General features: G+C 25.4%; 2 protein-coding genes across 3 annotated transcripts; both read right to left on the bottom strand.

Moving 5' to 3' along the window:
- Positions 1–4,136: 4,136 nt before the first annotated feature.
- Positions 4,137–8,833, bottom strand: LOC126905340 (uncharacterized). Its single transcript, XM_050684944.1, has 2 exons — positions 7,148–8,833; positions 4,137–5,386 (listed from the first exon to the last, which is right to left on the bottom strand). Exons 1-2 carry the CDS (start codon positions 8,390–8,392, stop codon positions 4,217–4,219), a joined length of 2,415 nt encoding a protein of 804 aa, XP_050540901.1. The 5' UTR covers positions 8,393–8,833; the 3' UTR covers positions 4,137–4,216.
- Positions 8,834–9,684: 851 nt separating this feature from the next.
- Positions 9,685–12,739, bottom strand: LOC126905365 (ninjurin-B-like). 2 transcript variants are annotated; one of them, XM_050685006.1, is made up of 2 exons: positions 12,184–12,739; positions 9,685–10,269 (listed from the first exon to the last, which is right to left on the bottom strand). In XM_050685006.1, the coding sequence occupies exons 1-2, from the start codon at positions 12,460–12,462 to the stop codon at positions 10,105–10,107; spliced, it is 444 nt and encodes a 147-aa protein (XP_050540963.1). In that variant the 5' UTR covers positions 12,463–12,739; the 3' UTR covers positions 9,685–10,104. The 2 variants fall into 2 exon arrangements, with proteins under 2 accessions (XP_050540963.1, XP_050540964.1); XM_050685007.1 differs by having other exon boundaries at positions 12,196–12,731.
- Between the last annotated feature and the right edge of the window lie 8,004 nt (positions 12,740–20,743).

Below are 20,743 nucleotides of genomic sequence, written 5' to 3'. Positions count from 1 at the left end.
CTTAAGTTATTTATGACCATTCAATCAATTGATGATTGTGGTAAATTACAATCAGATTTAAATAAATTCAGTTTATGGTGTAAAAAAAAATGGATTAGTAATCAATACAAATAAATGTCATCAGATAACATTTACTCGTTCTAAAAATGTAAATATTAATCAGTATACGATTGATGGTTGTAATTTGCTTAATGTTTATAGTAATAAAGATGTAGGAGTTATATTATCCAGCGATTTATCTTTTTCTAATCATATAGATTATATTTACAATAAAGTGTCACGAACACTTGGCTTTTTGAAAAGAAATTGTAATGAATTCAATAATATTTTGTGTATCAAAACCTTGTACATTTCTTCTGTAAGATCAATTTTAGAATATGCATCTATTATTTGGTGTCCATATAAAATAGGTGAAATTAATAGAATAAAATCTATACAAAGACGTTTTTTACATTTCATTTCTTTTAAGTCTAGGGATTATAATGTGTCGATCGATGAAATACGAATCTCTCTTGGTTTAACTTCCCTTGCTTACAGAAGAAAATGCAATGATGTTTTTTCGATTTATAATCTCCTTAATAATAATGTAGATTGTCCAGAAATTTTAAGTCTAATTCCTTTTAATGTTCCTAATTTTCATCTCCGATCTAATAATTTATTTTATGTTAACCCATATGGTCAGAATTATAGTTATTATTCACCGGTCAATAGAATGCTACATTTTTAAAATTTAATTAAAAATTTTGATTTCTTTAATGATCATTTAACCAAGTTAAATTCTATGTGTAGCGATGTATTTTAATTATTAATTTTGTATGTTAATAATTTAAACTTCTATGTATGCTGTACTTATTTAATTATTTGGATATTTTGTTTTTATATTCTGTACTCATTGCCGTCTGTGACGTACTCAATATTTATTTGTATTTTTTTCTGTTTGATTATGTTGTGTCTTGTATATTATAAAATAAATAAATATTGAAATAAATAAATAAATATTTGGCTTTAAGTATATTTGGTAGATTTCTCTATTGGTTCTTCTGTATTCCCTATTTTCTATGATAGGGCCATAAATACGTCTCAATACTTTCCTTTCGAAAGTCATAAGTTTTTCTTCATCCCACTTTGTGACCGACCACGTTTCGAATCCATAGGATAGAACTGGTCGCAGATAGCTTGAGTAAAGGGTGGATTTTGATTTTATAGATAATAACTTTGATTTAAATAGTTTTTCTAGAGCAAAATAACCTTTGTTAGTGGCAGCAATTCTTAGCTTTATCTCATTATGCATATTATTTGCCTTATTTATATTTGTTCCTAAATATTTAAAGTCAGTTACGGCCTGAAAAGTGTAATTGCCGACTATTAGGTCCTGTGTATTTCCAGCTTTTCTGCCTATGACCATATACTTGGTCTTATCTTGGTTTATTTCAAGTCCCATTGGTTTAGCCGCCGCGATGAGGTCAGCCGTTTTTGTAATAATTTCTTCGCGTGAACATCCAATCACCATGATATCATCCACATAAGCAAGTATCGTTTTGTTTCCAAGTAATTCCATTCCTTAATGAACTGGCAAAGATTTTATTACTTTCTCTATAGCAACGTTAAACAAGATTGATGACAAAGCATCACCTTGTATGAGTCCTGTACCTACTTCAAAACTTTCTGAAATTTTTTTCCCAAATTTAACTTTGCAACAGCTGTTAGAATTACATTCTTTCACCAGTTGAATTAATTTAGCCGGTACTCCAAATTCTTCTAGAGCCTTCCATAACTCTTTTCTTATAATACTGTCATATGCATGTTTGAAGTCTACGAAGCATATGTGTATTTCTTTCCCGAATTCGTAATATTTTTCCAATAACTGTCTGATTGTGAATATGTGATCTGTTGTCGATTTACCTTTTATGAAACCAGTCTGATAGCTTCCTATTATGTCGTTTATATATTTCTCTAATCTATGTAGTACAGCAATTGAAAACATTTTATAACACGTATTAAGGAGCGCTATCCCCTATAGTTTGTACAGTCCATTGGATCTCCTTTTTTGTAGATTGGGCATATCATCGAAGTTTTTCATTTTTGAGGGATATTTCCATTTTCTCAACTATTTTTAATAATTTTGTGTATTTTCGAAAATACTTCTGGGGTCGATGTTTTGATAAATTCTGCGTTTATATTATCTTCTCCCGGTGCCTTGCTATTCTTCAAAATTTTTATGTTATCTTTTATTTCTTCAAGGTTAGGTGCCAGTATTTCTGATTGTACCGTATAGTAGATTGGGTAGCTTTCATTCTTCTCAATAAAATTCTCTTTTGTTACGTTCAGAAGGGTGTAAAAAAGTGTCTTAAATCTATTCACAATATTTGTTTCATCAGTTAACAAGTGACCCTTATCGTCGTAGTTTGAGCTTTGAAACTGTTTTTAATTGATTTACAATTCCTAAAGATCTGTTGCCACTTTTTCTCAGCTCTCACTGGACCGATTTCTTTCAACATTACGTCAAAAGATCACAAAACGTATCTAGTTGAAGACATTATCCTTAAAAATTGAAAAATTTTCCCTCATTCCCCGCAAAGGGGGGAAATCTCCAAAAAAAATTACAAATTTAAAAATCGGTAAATTATGTCATTTTCTTCACTTTTTTTCTTAAAACTTCCATAACTTTTTCAAAAATCAACAAATCAACTTAATTTTTTTTTATACTAAAACCTTAGATATTTCCCTTTCATTTTATATCATTTTTTTGAAAATTTAACACTTAACCTGCTCACTGGGGGTATTTAAAATAGCAACTTTTTTAAAAAAATAACTTTTTTCAACTTAAACTAAAATGAAAAAAAAAATTTGTCCCGACACTTTATCTTCTTCATGCAAACGGCTGCCGTAGTTAAAATAATGGTATTTTTGTGTTAAAATTTTCGATTTTAAATTTTCAACTTATAAATGCTATAACTTTTCAAAAAATAAATGTATCAGCACAAATTTTTTTTTTATAAATACATTATAAGTACATTTTCTATTTGACATACTTTTTATTAAAATTGGACAATTTCCCCTTATATAGGGGGCATTCAAAACTTGAAACATACGTATAAAAAATAGAACTTTTTCAACTTAACTTTTGAAAATGTTCCGAAAATACTGCGTCCTTTAAACATATATCAAATTAAAGCTTATTTTATGTACTATAAAATGAAAAAAAAAATTTGTCCCGACGATCTATCTTCTATGCGCAAATGGCTACTATTATTCAAAAATAATACTATTAAATAAAATAAAGTATTTTTCGTTCATTATTGTTTTAAGCTTATTTTAAAAATTATTTTTAACTTTTTAGTTTTATGTGCTTAAAAGCGTGTTTTTTTAAACTATATTTATTTTTTACTTTTTAGTTTCATGTTATGATAGTAGTTGCTATCAATATCATGGTTGTAACGGGTAACGGGAAAACAGGGTTCCATTCCGGGGAGGGAGTCTGAGAAACGGCTACCACATCCAAGGAAAGCAGCAGGCGCGTAAATGACCCACTCCCGGAACGTGGAGGTAGTTAAGAAAAATGACGATACGGGAATCATTCCCCGTAATCGGAATGAATACACTTTATATCTCTTAATGAGAATAAAGCGTGTTAATATATAAATTTTAATAGTAATTAGAATATATATATATATACATGTAAAGCGACTTAAGTACGTAAACGTATCATGCACTAGGTATAGCCTTATTTTAACGTTTACCTAAGGTATAAACGGCGGCAGCGGCGGTAGGAATATATAAATAAATATATATATACGTAAGGCGCACTACATGCGGGTGGTATTGGTCAGTCAAAATAAAAATTTGTTTATATATATATAATTGATGTCACGCGGAGTGGGGTGAATGCGTTACGACGTCTAGTCTAGACGACGGGATACGCGAGAATAATAACACGTGCCGCGTGGAAAGTTACAAACACACATCACACATACAAGTAAAACTAATATAAGAGTGTTAATATGAATATCAGGGACATAAATAAACATTTCTTTAGGGAACATGACATTTTTCACAATAATTCTAACTTGTTAATGATTGATTTTATTGTTAAACATGATTAAAAAAAAAACTGTAGTGGAAAAAATATAGTGTAATACTCTCACATAATATATATATTTTATATTATTCAACTTGATAGTATGCAAATTAATTTACAAAATACTTACTAATTTTACTAACCTAATTCATTAGTTTGTATACTTATATCACTATTAAGAATATTAATTGGAGAATTTGAAATAATTTTTTTTTGTTGATCAATTATTACACTAATTTCTGAGTTTGTTTTTTGGACCACAGCTTGAAAATTTGATGTACAATTTTCTACTTCTAGCTTGAAATCGCTTAACCTTGGGTTATATGTAGTGACCATTTGAATTTCATTATTTAAACTCTGAAATGATGGTTCATTACTTGATTTAGTGTTACAATCGTTAACAAAATTTGTGACATTTGAATAGTTGGTGTTAAAAGAATTTATATTACATAATGATGTATTTTTTGAATAAGATATTGTTGGTTCTTGAATATCATTTTTTTCACATTGAGAAATATTTTTAATACTTTTTGAATCAATTGATTGGGTAGAGAGATCATCATTTACTTTGTCATCTATTTTATAAGATCTATTATCGCCTTGATTTAGATATAAATTATCTTTACACTTATTGATGTCATCTTCATCAGAATAATCAGAATTGCAATTTTCAAATTCTTTAACACCCCATTCCAAAAGATTTAATTGTTTTTGACAATAGTCAATATTACTATCTAGAATATCAAATTGATCATCATGTTTTACAAAATACATTTGCTCATCATTATCTTTTGTACCTTCACTTTTCTTTAAATTATTTTTTGTTACATTTAATATTTTAAATACTCCTTTTGAATCAAATAGGTTTTTATTTAAAATATCTGTGTTCGTTTCATGTTTAATCAATGATATAGGTTTATATATATTACAAAATTTATTTCCAGTTTCTGAGGTGTTCATATTATTTGACATATCCATAGACTCTAAATCAGTATTATTCATAACACCTAGTTTTTCAAATGAAGAATTATGAATTATTTCATTTGGTTTCTTCATACATTCAAATGACAATTTTTCTAAAAATAAATTATTATTTCGTACTTCTGTTTCATTAGTTATTCGTTTTACATCAAGATTATCACCAGGAATATTTTCTACATCAACTCCTGTGTCTATTAACTTTTTTTTAATAAACTGATCAATAATTACCTGATAATAATTACACTTAATAAGTAAACGATTTCGCCTTCCAAATATATCATTCCTATAATGCTGAATTAATTCTACAACTCCGCCTTTAACACCAACCTGTAATCATAAAAAATAATAAGAGAATATTTTTTTTTAGTGGAAATTTTCTTGTTTAGTCTATGTTTTCACATTCATGAATATTAATTGGATACATACACCATACATCAATATATTTAGACCATGAAATTATTTTCGATTTAATAAGTTAAAAAATTATTTTCATGATAATAACCAATTACAGGCATAATTGGTTATCTTAAATTAATCAAAAATAACCCGTAGATAAAATAACCTATCATCTATTAACACATTAAATATTATAAAGAGAATAATAATAATAATGATTATTGTAGTTTAATAATGTTGTAATTCATTAATAAAACTTTGAAACAATTTGTTAAATAATTTATGTAAAAGGTGATTGTGTCAGACATAGTTAATCATCCTGTATACTGTAAGTGCAAGTGGACTGCATGTTGAAAACATATATTTTGAAATAATGTTTTAACCTATCATAAGAGATAACAATTATATTATGAATTTTTATATTTCTTTGATTTAGCAAAAAAAGTAAAGAAAATGTTAAGAATTTTTTTTTATTCAAAAATTGTTATTACCATAAGGATTTATGTTAGCTAATTCAAAGTATTAAAATTCTATTGAATAGTAATATTTCAAAGTAAATAGTTATGATTAGTATATTAAAAATCACTTAATTTTTTACACTTATTCCATACATTAATTTATATTTGCCAAAAAAGTCACTATTTTGTATGCTACACTAATGTTTCTCAACCAGAGATCATGAACTAATCATTGAGGGTCACTGAAATATGATTTATATATGATAATGCCAATGATGTGTTGTTAAAAAATTGAAAATTAAATTATGGGTTCACCATATCAAAAAAATTAAGAAACATTGCTAGTTCTATGACCTTGCCTTTAAAGTGTAAAAAATATTAAGAAGGGCTACTCTAGATCATAGCATATAAGGCTTTAGAACCCATAAGTACACATTATATTATATTATTTTATTTTACACATTATATTATGTAGTAATGAATGATTATTTATTTAAGTAATGAAAGTTTTTAAATAATTTGATAGTTGTTACTCGATAAAGTCTGTCACTAATTTTTACATATATAAACTAAAGTTTTGTAATTATTTAAATAATTTAAACTTAATATTCTACAGTAGATTTGTCTATATATTTTAAAACAACCAAGATTGCAAAAAAAAAAAAAAAATAGAGGGTCAGAACCAGTTTTGAATAAGTATTTAGGATATTTATAAATACTAAGAGAGTCCATACATTAAGTTTGGGGATTAATATTACTGTATAAGATAAATAAAAAACCTACATAATCCATTAATCTATACCTAGATAATTTATAAATTGTAAAAAATTACAAATTTAATAAACGTGTTATAGAAGCATATTCAGTTAAAACATGGAGGTATTAAAATTATAACACCTAACATCTCCTTAGTTCTGACCACTTAGTCGTCAAAACTTTCAAAATAAAATAACATTATTAAAAACATTTAAAATAATACCTATAATATTACAATTTAATTTTATAACAAAATTAAAGTTTAATACTAAAGGAAAATGAAATTTTTGCATAATATAAAAATAACTTTTTGTTAATTTGATAAAGTTTAAAACAACTGAGGGTGATAATTTAAAACTTATAGGACCTCTGTGTACATAGGCATTCCTGTATATGCACCAATAAGATGTATAGATTGTTAACATAAAAGGACAAAATTATGTTAAAGAAAAATTGATATGTATATATTTATATTTACCTCACAAAGACTTCTTTCAATAGGATTGAAAAGATTAAATGTTGAGTTATTGATTTGAGAATCAAAATGTTTTTTCATTATGCCAGCCAATTTTTTTATATAATCAGTAGCAATATCGGCTATAACATACAAACTTTCTTCAGAAGATAAATCGAATCCTGCATGAGCTGTGAAGACAGCTGCTCTTTTAACCATTATTTTATTCCAATTTTCACGATCAATTTCATATTCCCACTCTGATATGCCTTCATTAAATGCTGATCGTTCTTTTTCAGTGAATACTTTTGTACTAAATTCTATTTGAGGAATGGGCGGTAATTGCATACATTCATCTAATACTCTAAGATCATCAGGTGTATTTGAAATTTGTTGTAGCAAAAAATCCATTTTTCTAAAATGTTGATCTAAGTCGATGTTGTACATTATATCAGGATCTACAATATCCGGCTCTTCTTGAAAATATAAATTTTCATCGATTATACATTTTTCTATGTTTTCTTGTGTTAATTCCTCTTTTGTTTGTTCAATTGATTTTTTATCAAACTCATGTTTTATTCCTAAAAAATCATCAGATTCTACACCATTTTTATAAAAACTATACTTTGATTTGCTATTAGATTCTAACATTGATTCTGTTTCCATTTTTTCAAGTTCATATAATTTGTTACCAATGCAATAAAATTCTGAATTTCCTTCAATCTTAACTTTAATTGAATTACACATATTTTCCTGTTCTTTAACTTCTGTAATTGGGTTTTCAGAATGTCCATCCAAATCATTTTTTACATGAGTTCTATTATTTTTTAAATTATTTTTATCTATTGAAGTAACTTCAAACTCTTTTTTAATATAAGATATTTCAGTATTATTCAAACAATTTATTTCTGATTCCTTTAAATTATGACAATCCATATCATATGAAATTGTATTGTTTCTATAATTAAAGTCTAACTCATTTACTTTATAATTGCTAAATTTTTTTTTAGTTTTTGAATCTTCATTAATATGGGAGCTTAGATGGATGTTTCTTAGACAATTTTTTGATGATAATTTTAAAGATTCATTTTTAGAAACAATATTTTCATTGCAATTCAATAATTCATCAAAATTAACTACTTTAGCGCTCATATCAATAACTTCATGAACATTTTGATAGTCATGATTTAAATTATTCATACTATCTTCAACTTCCCATGATTCATCTTGTATATCACATAACTGGAGAGTTAAGTTATCAATTGACATGATTTCAATAACTAATTTTTTTTCTAACTCTTCATTGAAAATTGGTTTTCAATTAAGTTCTCATGATAATTTTGTTCTTGGTTAAGAAAAAAATGTTCATTTGATTTGTTTTTAGAGTAAATTTGATGATACTTTTTTAATATTTTTCTCTGTATAATAGTTATTTATACTGTTGGTCATTTTCATAATATTTCATCAAAAAACTTACGTGGATAATGAACAATAATAGTCAAATAAATGAACTCGAAGTTTCAATCTAAAAAAATACAAAGTAACTTTTGAATTTTCATAAATTTATCACAGAATTTTTTCTGAAAACTCAGTTTAAAAATGTTTAACAAATTATTTCACCATTTAGTAGTAATTAATTAAAAATATTATTAACTTTTTATATTTAAATATTCTAATATTTATAAAAAAAAAAAATGAAAACAATTTTTCTGTGTCGGTATGTCTTAATCCCTCGAATTTTATCTATGTAGAATGATAATAGCATAGTGCATTATAATTGATATCTATGTGATAAGTTATGCACGATTTATTAGATTATATTCATATATATATTACATATTATATTTATAATATATTTAAATTAATATCTTTATAATAGTAGAGTAAAAATAAACTTTGTTTAGTGGTGTAATATTGTGATCAGAATATGGTAGTATTTACTTATATATTTCAAATAATTCACTTTACCCTGTTTTTTTTTGTTCTTTTTATTGTTGAATTAATGTTTCAAATTCTTTGTTAAAATATTGATCATACCTACCAATATATACAGAATTGAACAGATCTAACTGACAACTCGTATAACTTATGAGCTACATAAAATGTTATACTTTTTTTTTAATCAATTTTTACAATATAGAACTATATTTAAAATATGTTTTATGTTATTTTTCGCAATTACAAAAAATATTTTAAAAATTAATTTTTTTATTAAACATTTTTTTAACATTTATAAGATTTATAAGATAGCCATTTTATAGATAAATTTTAAGGAAAAATGTTGATACCAAAAACTCTTATTTTAATTCAGTAGTTACAGCATTTTGAAATTTGTTAGATTTTGATTTTTTATAAAATTTTCCTATGGTATCAAATGTTGGTCTATATTATGTAAAGTACAGAAGTGTACACTTATTACATTATTTACTGGTAACAGTACACAATTTCTTATAAAACATTTTTTTATATTTTAAAAATATGACCTTATTGAATAAATTATGTATAATAAATATAAGTATAATAAATTATACTTAAATAAAAACTTATAATTTATAGATTAAAATGAACTCGTAAAATATTAGGTAACTGTTTAAATGATATTTTTAAAATAAAATTATATAAACTATAACAACCAACCCTACTTTTCTCTATACACCATGGTTAACTATTTGATAGGAAACAGAGTACTTGACCAATGTATACAAAGTATTTATTATAAGATAGTGAAATATTCTAAAAAACATTAATCACTAATTTAGAGTACTAACTGAAGCCATTTATTTTTAAACTAATTCCTATTGCATAAAATTATTTAAAAATGAATTTGAAAAGTATTTTATAAATATTCCATGATTTGTTTATATTATGGCAATTTATGTTCCTTAGTACACAATTGAGTTTTAATATTATTATTTTTTCACAATTTAATAATAAATTTTAAACATTGAAGATGTTTAAATTAATAATTATTATAATTAAAATTATGTTGGTGCAACAGTAAATGCTGCGATAAATATATTTATTATAGTAATAAGAAAAACTCCTAATACTACATAATTGTTGAGCTGAGCAGCATTAATTTTGTTATATGTTATGCCATTATAATCCATACGTCCTTTGAAAATTAACATAACTCCAACCATTACCTAAAAGATAGAAATCTATAAAAATCTATGGCAATACTACTATCTAATTAAAAAATGAACTGTTTTGTGTATGATTATGATGTGAAACTAAAAGGATTTTTCATTTTTTAATAATTATTTGAAACATAGCTAAATGAAATAAAACTTTATTTCATTATTCAATAAAAAAAATTCATAGTTATAGTAATTTTAAAAGAATTTTTTTTTTGTATAATTTGAATATTTAGTTTTTCCCCGAATTTATGAATATTTTGATATATCTTAATTTTAATTTTAAATTTGAAGAGAATATTTCTCCAATTTATGGTTAATTTATTGCATAAATTAAGAAAACAATTTTTTAAGTATTTTTTTTCTTCAATTTTGGAGATTGAAATAAAAAAGGTCTCACAGTTCAGACAATAAAATATTAATTAATAATTGCCCTTTAAATACAATTTTTTATAAAATATTGCTTAATTTTCCAATACTGCTGTAATCTATACCAGTTTCGATAATCTTAAGGTACTAGCCATAGATATCACATTATAAAAACCAAAAGTTTCTATGTCAGATTTTTTTAAAAATAACGTATTTGATATTATTTTAAACTAACCTTTTATAATTTCCTGTAAAAACAAATTAACTTGTGTAATTAGTTACTCAAATTAATTAATGAGTAACGATGAACTTAAAAGGTTCTAATAAGGCATAAATTTAATATCAATTATCTATTAGAGAGAAATTTTATTTTCAAAAATGATTTTAAAACCTAAAGGTTTAATATTCTTACATGTTGTCAGTTGGGAAAATTATTAATTAATTAATTAAAATACTTGACTATTAGAACGATTGATTGTTTGAATTTTTAGTCAGCAATTTAGTATGACCTACTTTTATTGTATTATTGTCTTACATTTTTTGTTAAGATTTTTTGGTTTCCACGATTAAACTTTTTTTCAATATACAAAAAACTATGAAGTTATTGTAAAGGGGAAAACACCACACACTCCTACTGGACATTTTTTACTGAATAAACTCCTACTCCTTTTTGCGAATAAGCTATTATTTATTTGATTAAGTATAAAACTGTAGGATGTAGATATTTTGATTTACAAAGTTGGGAAAATATTCAATATTTATAAAAAAAACTACTAAAAAGTGTTATTTATTAAAAATAAATAATATTTAGAAACCTATTGACAGTTTTAATATTCCCATGTCAATTTCAGAGTTATAGTGACACTATTTTTGAAAACTGAAGTGATGTTTTGTTTATCATCGAGTTGGAATTTTTTGTAGTAGTAGTATTAATTTTATTAATAAATGCAAAAAAAAAATGTTCTTCTTGTTGCAATAATATATATATATAACAGGTTAATTGTTACAAACAATGAGAACAATAGAAACCCGTTTCTTTACTTACTGATTACCCTATCATATATAAAGCTCACATAGGAAAAATTTATAAATTTAATGCTGCACAACGTTTTATCTATAGAACCTGATTGTTCTATAAGCAAAATTTTGGACTATATATTTTTCAAAATTTAATTTTTGTTTTGTTGACTAATATTTTAATTATACATAAATTTTATGTTTTTTGATTATTCACCAAAAAAATTATTTATAGAACGGTAGATAAAAAAGATACAATCATATAAACTTCAAAAACGTTTATTGTAAAATAATAAAATGTTGACATAGAACATTTTGGCTTTGACGCCGTGATATAATAATTTAATGTACATAGGTTTTTCACTAAAAACATTTTCTACAATCGGAACTGTAGAAAAGGGATTAAATTAGTGGAAACCAGCATAGTTTGAAATCGGACAATGATAAAAATTTACTGTCATAAATCACTTCAATGCAAATATGCATAAGAAAAATAATACCCAATAAAAAATTATTAAAACATTAAAATGTGGTTACTTTACTATTTACTTGTAGTATGAGACTGCAAGCTATTAACAACAATAGTATAACAAAATTAGCTGATCTTTCATTACGAAACTCCAGTATGTAACGAAGTTGATTGGCATTAGCTGTAAGTAGTGCAATATCCATCAGTCCTTGGGCCATCGTTTTTTTTGTGTTATAAGTGGCATTGCTAATTTTACTTAAAGATCTCGGCAACAATGACATTGTTTTTACTTCTTCTTTATTCTCCTCAAGAGAAATTTCTAAGGTAGTATTAATGTTTTTTGACATAGTACACTTAAAATTTTCATTTAGTAAACAATTTTCTTTTTTAGTGTTATCGATACTTAATGAATTTTTTAAAAATAATATGGTTGTTATAATTCAAAGTTATGTGTACATAGATCAAAACAGGATGTTTGGTAAACCACAAAAGATAATTTCATATCAACAGAAATTTATAATAAGGTTAAGACCATTATTTACCATAAGTGACATTGGACATAGGTCAATAAAAAAATGGCATTTTTATCCAAGTGTATATTTATGCTTTATATTATTCATTATGATTATAAGTGAAAAAGTAAATTTAAGGTTATCGGTATTCATCCAGTGAAAATATCGAGGTTATATTGAATAACTATATTTCCTGGATCAAGAATCTAAAGATTTTTTGATGACCTTTTTTATTTGAAACCTAAAAAAGAGAAAAACTACCAAAAAAAAATTAGTTATGAGCCCCACTCGCACTTCAATATGTGCTCATAAAATATACAAAACATGTTTAAACAGTAGGACACTGAAGTAATTAGAGTCACGAGGTGTCACAAGAAAAAGTAATTTATGAGATTTCTAAAAATCTAAACCCTCTTAATATGTCCGTACTATAAATATATCTTTGAAAAATTACTTAAAATTATTTAATTGCATTAAAATTGGCATATTTTACCTAAAACAATAAAATGAAAATAATAATTTTTATTCAGTATACAAGTTCTTACAGTAAATCTGTAGATGGATACAGTATCCATCTACATAAAGTAAATTTAAAATCTTTAATTTAATATAAGTTTAAGATACGTCATACTCATATTATCAAAATTGAAAATAAAATAATTGTTATGTAAAAGTTGCGTATTTTTTTATTTGGATATCCAATTTACATTGTAGAATAATGTTTGTAACATTGTCTTTAATATTATTGTTTTCTGAAAATCTTAATTTGATGTATATCTAAAGTTGTCAGACGTTTCGGAATATTTAAAAAGTGGTATGAAAAAAAAATGTTTGAATATTGTATAGAGAGTAAGACATAACCCTCTTTTGTTTGGATAAAAGCAAATTTTTAATCAACTTTTAAAACTAAAAGTTAGAGTAATATAAACTTAAAAAACAGTAGCACAGTGTAGACATGGCATATTTTAGACAAGTATATTTGACAACTGATACTGATTAAAACTATCCTAAAAAACGTATCAATGCTAATCTGTAAACAGTGTTTAATTGGTGAATTATTCCAGAAGCAAAATTAACTCCTACTTGTTGTTCTATTTCGACTACCATTTGCACATACAAGATAAGTCGTCAGTAAATTTTTTTTTTTTTAACTTATAGTACATAATGTAAGTTTTAATTTAACATATGTTTAAAGAACGCAATATTTCCGGAACATTTTTAAAAGTTGAATTGAAAAATTTCTACTTTTTATACGTATGTTTCAAGTTTTGAACGCCCCCTGTTTAAGGGGAAAAAAAACAACCCAGCACAGGGGGGTCGGGGCAAAGTGGTGACGTGGCNAAAAAAACCCAGCACAGGGGGGTCGCGGCACAGTTGTGACGTGGTATAGTTGGATCAAGTATAATGATATCTGACAGTGATTAAAATCACTATCAAAAATAAACGCTTCGATGCAAATCTTTAGATAGTGTTTAATTTTAAAAAAATTGGTGTTTTATTCCAAAAGCTACTTGATCTTATTAATATCTCGATTAAGATAAAGTATGTCGAATGAAAAATGGGTTTATTAAAAAATATTATTTCTCATAAAAAAATTGTGTGGATGTTGGGTTGGGTTGGTTACATTTTTAACTTTATAATGCTATAACTCATTGAAAAGTGTATGAATCAACACAATTTTTTTATGAGAAATAATATTTTTTAATAATCCCTTTTTCATTCGACATACTTTCTCTGAATCAGGGTATTAATAAGGAACTAGCAAATCATGCAGCTTTTGTAATTATCCACCAATTTCTTAGAATTAAACACTATCTACCGATTTGCATCGAAGCGTTTCTTATGATAGTGATTTTAATCACTGTCAGATTAAATCTATACTGGACCCAACTATGCAACGTCCCCACTGTGCCGCGACTTCACTGTGTTGGGTTTTTTTTAAATTAAAGTATATTACATTAGCTTTAATTTAAGGTATATATAAAAGTGTCAGTCNTTACATTAGCTTTAATTTAAGGTATATATAAAAGTGTAAGTGTTTCCAGAACATTTTCAAAAAATGACTTAAAAAAGTTAATTTTTTGTAAAAAAGTTACCATTTTGAAACTCTTCCCGTTGGCTGAAAAAGGGTCAAATGTTCACAAAAATAAATCAAAAGATAGGTAAATACCTAAAGTATCTACAAAAAAAAAAAATTATATTGATTCGGTCATGTTTAAAAAAGTTATGGCAATTTTTGGTAAAAAAAAACCCAGCACAATGGGGTCGCGGTATAGTGGGGACGTTGCATAGTTGGATCCAGGATAGATTTAATCTGACAGTGATTAAAATCACTATCATAAGAAACGCTTCAATGCAAATCTGTAGATAGTGTTTAATTCTAAGAAATTGATGGATAATTACAAAAGCAACATCAACTTCTATTTCCTTTATTATACCCAGCTTAGTAATTCTTTTAATTATATTATATTATATAATTTTTAAAATAAATTGTTTTCAAATTATTATTGATTTTGATTTTTAATATGTTAAAAGTAATTATTTTGAACCAATTTTTTTTTGACCTTTAAAGTGAAAGTTTTAATAAAAAAAAAATGTATTTATTACCATAACTTTTAGCTCAACTTTTGAAGTTTGTACTTGACATTATTAAATAGAAAAACCCAGCACAGTGGGGTCACGGCATAGTGAGGTCACGACACAGTGGGGAAGTAGCATAGTTGGGTCCAGTATAGATGTAATCTGACAGTGATTAAAATCACTATCATAAGAATCGCTTCAATGCAAATATGTAGATAGTGTTTAATTCTAAGAAATTGATGGATAATTACAAAAGTTACTTTAACCTTAATATTAAAATAGCATACGGTAACCATTTTCGCATAGAAGATCGGTCGACGGAACAAATTTTTTTTTTTTTAATTTTATAGTACATAAAATAAGCTTTAATTTGATATATGTTTTAAATATCAAATATCCAGATGTTAATATGACGATCGGTAGTTATCGTGCATTTCCTCGCTTTTGACACCGAGACAAGGCTGCTCGGCGACTGTGAATTGCCGATGATACGTTCTGTTTCTTTTCAACAATCGATCGAATTTGACACACTTCTGAAGTGAAATATTTTGCTACAGTTTCACTGATCAGCGTTCTGTTTTTTGTACACTACACTTAAAAAAGAGCTGCATTGTTTCCTTTTACCTATCCGTTCCTATGAACTTTGTGCGACTTGGCGCTTATACTATTTAAAATATTCATTTTAAATTTTAATTAGAAAGAGAAAAAAAAAGTTAATTAGAGATTAAATAACAAAGCCACCTTAGGAAAGATATGATGGAAATAATCTTAACGGATGAATGAGAATATTAGCTACTATCATAAGAAACGCTTCGATGCAAATCAGTAGATAGTGTTTAATTCTAAGAAATTGGTGGATAATTACAAAAGCTACATTATCTGCTAGTTTCTTATTAATACCCTGATTAAGATAAAGTATGTCGAATGAAAAAGGGATTATTAAAAAAAATTATTTCTCATAAAAAAATTGTGTTGATTCGTACACTTTTCAATGAGTTATAGCATTATAAAGTTAAAAATGTAACCAACCCAACCCAACATCAACTCCTATTTCCTTAATTATATCCAGATTAGTAATTATTTTAATTATATATTATATAATTTTTATAATTAATTATTTTCAAATTATTATTGATTTTTAATATGTTAAAAGTAATCATTTTGAACCTACTTCTTTTTGTTCTTTAAAGTGAAAGTTTTAATAAAAAAAAAATGAATTTATTACCATAACTTTTAACTCAACTTGCAAGTTTGAAATAAATATTATTAAATAGAAAAAAATGAAATTGGTAGATTATTTCAAAAACAACAATAACACTTATTCCCTTAATTTTACCCCGATTTATAACTATAATATATGAATACATAATAATTACAGTAATTAAATTGAGTATGAAAGTGGTATTCAATAATATAATATTGTAATTTTTACGGAGATATTATAAAAATAAAAAGGAGTTGTATATTCATATACTTTTAATGCGTATACAAATTTAAAGGAATTTATGCAATACTTTTTAATAAAAAAATTTTGTTACTTATGAATAAATACACTAAACAAAAGGAACTTTCATCAGAAAAAAAATATACTTTTCTAAATAAACTTTTCGTGATGTTTTCAAATGTGCAATTAAACTTTTTCTATTACTTCTAAGTTTTAATATTATTACTTATTATTAAAAAATAAGTATTTACATATAAAAAAAAATAATTAAGAACAAAAAAAATTGTATTAAATTAATACTGATTTTGATTTTTAATATGTTAAAGGTAATCATTTTGAACCTATTTTTTATTGTCTTTTAAAGTGAAAGTTTTAATGAAAAATACCTTCTCAGCTTCGCATCGAAGCTAAAAAATGAATTTGTTACCATAACTTATAGTTCAACTTGCAAGTTTGAAATTGACATTATTAAATTGAAAAAAATGAAATTTTTAAGATTAATATGCAATCTGGAAATTTTATAATTACTAATTACAGTACATTTGTCAGAAAAATTCGATTTTTTTACATTTTTATCGTAATAGATAACTGAAATAGAAAGAATAGTAATCATATCCTAATAACTTTTGGTGTTTAAAAAAATTCTGCAATTGAAATATTCAGAACTTAATTAATTTTAATAATTTACTTTAATTAAATGAACCAATCAAACCAAAGTAGTTAAAAAGATTTACTCAATTGAGCATATTATCAAAAATATAATTATAATTGTAAAACTCCATCGTTAACTTCAGGTGAAACTAAAAATCATTTTTTTTTTAAATTTATGATTTATATAGCAAAATATTACTAAAAAATTTGGCATATTATAGACTGGTAGTAGCACACAGAAATAGAGTTAAAAAATTAATAAATTATAAAGTAAAATTATTTACTTTTGTAGTTGAATACTTTTATCATATCAAATTTAATTCGACAATAAATAATTTAAGAATATTAAAAATTAATGATTTTAATTGTTTGTATGGACAAATCTAGTTAAGCTACTTTTTATTTGAATAAGGAATATTTTTTTGATTTTTAAGAGTAATAACTTAAACTAATCATTAACTTAAATATCATAAACTTAAATGAATCATTTGACGTATCGTTGAAAAAAGTAGGTCTAGTGAGGGTTGGCAAAATAAATCGTAGCCAGAAAAAGAACCACATAGTAAAATAATATTAACATGAATATCAATTTCTTCTCACGAGGGGAGACTATAGTGATAAGATCCTTTATATTTATTGAAATTATTGAATCTAAATGAGATAAATATCAAATGATTTGAAAATTCTATTCTAACTCAAAAAAAAAATGCAAAATTTTAGAAGCCACAAACGGATTTGAACCTCGTACCCTAGGCGTTAAAGATCAAGGTGTTACCCATTCGGCAACTATTCGTTGATTTTTGTTGCATGATAAAATTGGCTATTTAAGCTAACTCAAATTTAAAAATTACTTTTTCGACTTTAAAAAAGTAAAAAATGTTAATAAGTATAATATCATATGTCTTATGAACTTTATTCTATGTCAATGAAATTATATAATATTCATGAAAGTCAGTTTATTCCCCTAATAAAATATTTTAAAATAAAATAAAATACAAAACCTAGAATTTTAATAAAAAATAGCATATTTTTAAATACGGTAGCCTTTTGCGCATAGAAGATAGGTCGTCGGGACAAATTTTTTTTTTTCATTTAGTAGTACATAAAATAAGCTTTAATTTGATATATGTTTAAAGGACGCAGTATTTCCGGAACATTTTCAAAAATTAAGTTGAAAAAGTTAGTTTTTGTAAAAAAGTTGCTATTTTAAATCCCCCCTGTGAGCAGAATAAGTGTTAGATTTTCAAAAAAAAATGATATCAAATGAAAGAAAATTACCTAAGGTTTCAATATAAAGAAATATTATTTTGATTAGTTAATATTTGAAAAAGTTATGGCAGTTTTAAGTACAAAAAACATCGTTATAAAAGGTGATTTTTATCGCAAATATTACATTTTTTTTATAATTTCGACAGCCATTTGCACATAGAAGATAAAGTGTCGGGACAAATTTTTTTTTTTCATTTTATAGTACATAAAATAAGCTTTAATTTGATATATGTTTAAAGGACGCAGTATTTCCGGAACATTTTCAAAAATTAAGTTGAAAAAGCTAGTTTTTGTAAAAAAGTTGCCATTTTAAGTCCCCCCCAATGAGCAGGTTAAGTGTTAAATTTTCAAAACAATTATATCAAATGAAAGGAAAATATCTAAGGTTTTAGTTTAAAAAAAAATTATGTTGATTTGTTGATTTTTCAAAAAGTTATAGAAGTTTTAAGAAAAAAAAGTGAAAAAATTTCGAAAATTAGCGATTTTTAAATTTGTAATTTTTTTGGATATTTCCCCCATTTGCGGGGAACGAGGTAATTTTTACAATTTTTAAGAGTAATGTCTTCAACTAGATACTATTTGTGATCTTTTGACGTATTGTTAAAAGAAATCGATGAAGAAATATGTTTTTTTTTTTTTATTTTTACTTTTTTTTTGTGTCTGTGAACGCTTAATCTCAGCTCTCGCTGGACCGATTTTGATGAACAATATGTCAAAAGATCACAAATCGTATCTAGTCGAAGACATTACCCTCAAAAATTGAAAAAAGTTCCCTCGTTCCCCGTAAACGGGGGAAATCCCCCAAAAAATTACAAATTTAAAAATCGCTAATTTTCGATATTTTTTCATTATTTTTTACTTAAAATTGCCATACCTTTTTTAAAAATGACCGAATCAATATAATTTTCTTTTTTATATAAATACCTTGGATATTTACCTATTATTTTATATATTTTATGTGAACATTTGACCCTTTAACAGCCTACAGAAAGGGTTACAAAATGGTAACTTTTTTACAAAAAATTAACTTTTTCAATTTAGTTTTTGAAAGTCTTCCTGAAATACTGACACTTTTATATATATCTTAAATTAAAACTAATGTAATATAAGTTAATTTCAAAAAAAAAAATTTGACCTCTGGATTTGTCTTCATGCTAAAAATGACTACCGTATTCAAAAATTTGCTATTTTTGTGTTAAAATTCTGGGTTTTGTATTTTATTTTATTTTAAGTACCTGACAAGGAGAGTACAGATTTTCATAAATATGATATAAATAAAAAATTAATATAGCATAGAAAGTTAAACTTGTTTAAATTTGTTTACTTCTTTTAAGTCGAGAAAAATAACTTTGAAATTTGAATTAGCTTAAATAACTAATTTTTTCAGCTGACGGTAACGACGTACGTTTTCCGAGTTGGTAAAATTTGAGTTTTACAAGCTTGGGGTACGAAGTTCCAACCCGTATATGGCAATGAATTCTTTGCATTTTTTCTTAATTCTTTTTAAGTTAGTATAAATTTTTAACTCGTTTGATTTTTATCTCATTTAGATTCAATAACTTCAATAAAGATCAAGGATCCCATCACTTTAGTCGCCCCTTGCAAGAAGAAATTTCTTTATTGTATTAAAATTATTTTACCAGAGGTGTCGTGGAGCGTATACGCGGGTATACGGCGTATACCCACTGTTAGTGTTCTTATTAGTGTATATACGTATTTATAAAATAGTTAAAGAGTATAGACTAAAGAATAAAATAAAAAGTAATACGTGGGTATTGAATATAGGTACGTTTGTCTTAAAACACAAATTCTGAATAACTCTTATCAGTTTGTTTAATCTCTACAGTCATACCACATATAAATTTATATCTGAAATTATAAACACACAAATATGGCTCGAGACTATTATTATTAACACGCTTATATTAGTTTCACGTGTATGTTGTTTGTTGTTTGTCGTTTGTAAGTTTGTAACTCCACGCGGCACGTGTTATTATGTCGCGTATCCCGTCGTGTATGACCTTGAGACTATACTGTAGTAACGCATTCGCCCCACCCCGCTCACCACTCGTAGACAACAATATTTTCTAACCCGTAGACGCGCGCTTATCATCAATTATATATATATATATATATAACAAATTTTTATTGTAATTGACACAGCCCCGCGTC

This window comes from Daktulosphaira vitifoliae, unplaced genomic scaffold (genome assembly GCF_025091365.1).
Source record: "Daktulosphaira vitifoliae isolate Bord-2020 unplaced genomic scaffold, ASM2509136v1 Scaffold_4, whole genome shotgun sequence".
In the NCBI taxonomy this organism is placed as follows: Eukaryota; Metazoa; Arthropoda; class Insecta; order Hemiptera; family Phylloxeridae; genus Daktulosphaira; species Daktulosphaira vitifoliae.
This window is presented reverse-complemented; position numbering and strand designations above follow the sequence as displayed.

What these genes read in the sequence shown, in the direction of transcription:
- LOC126905340 (XM_050684944.1), bottom strand. Translation starts at nt 8,392, where the DNA reads ATGTCAATTGATAACTTAACTCTCCAGTTATGTGATATACAAGATGAA. An exon ending in TTGAAAGAAGTCTTTGTGAG is followed by an intron (nt 5,387 to 7,147) that starts GTAAATATAAAT and finishes TTATGATTACAG; the next exon opens with GTTGGTGTTAAAGGCGGAGT.
- LOC126905365 (XM_050685006.1), bottom strand. Translation starts at nt 12,462, where the DNA reads ATGTCAAAAAACATTAATACTACCTTAGAAATTTCTCTTGAGGAGAAT. An exon ending in TACTACAAGTAAATAGTAAA is followed by an intron (nt 10,270 to 12,183) that starts GTAACCACATTT and finishes TCTATCTTTTAG; the next exon opens with GTAATGGTTGGAGTTATGTT.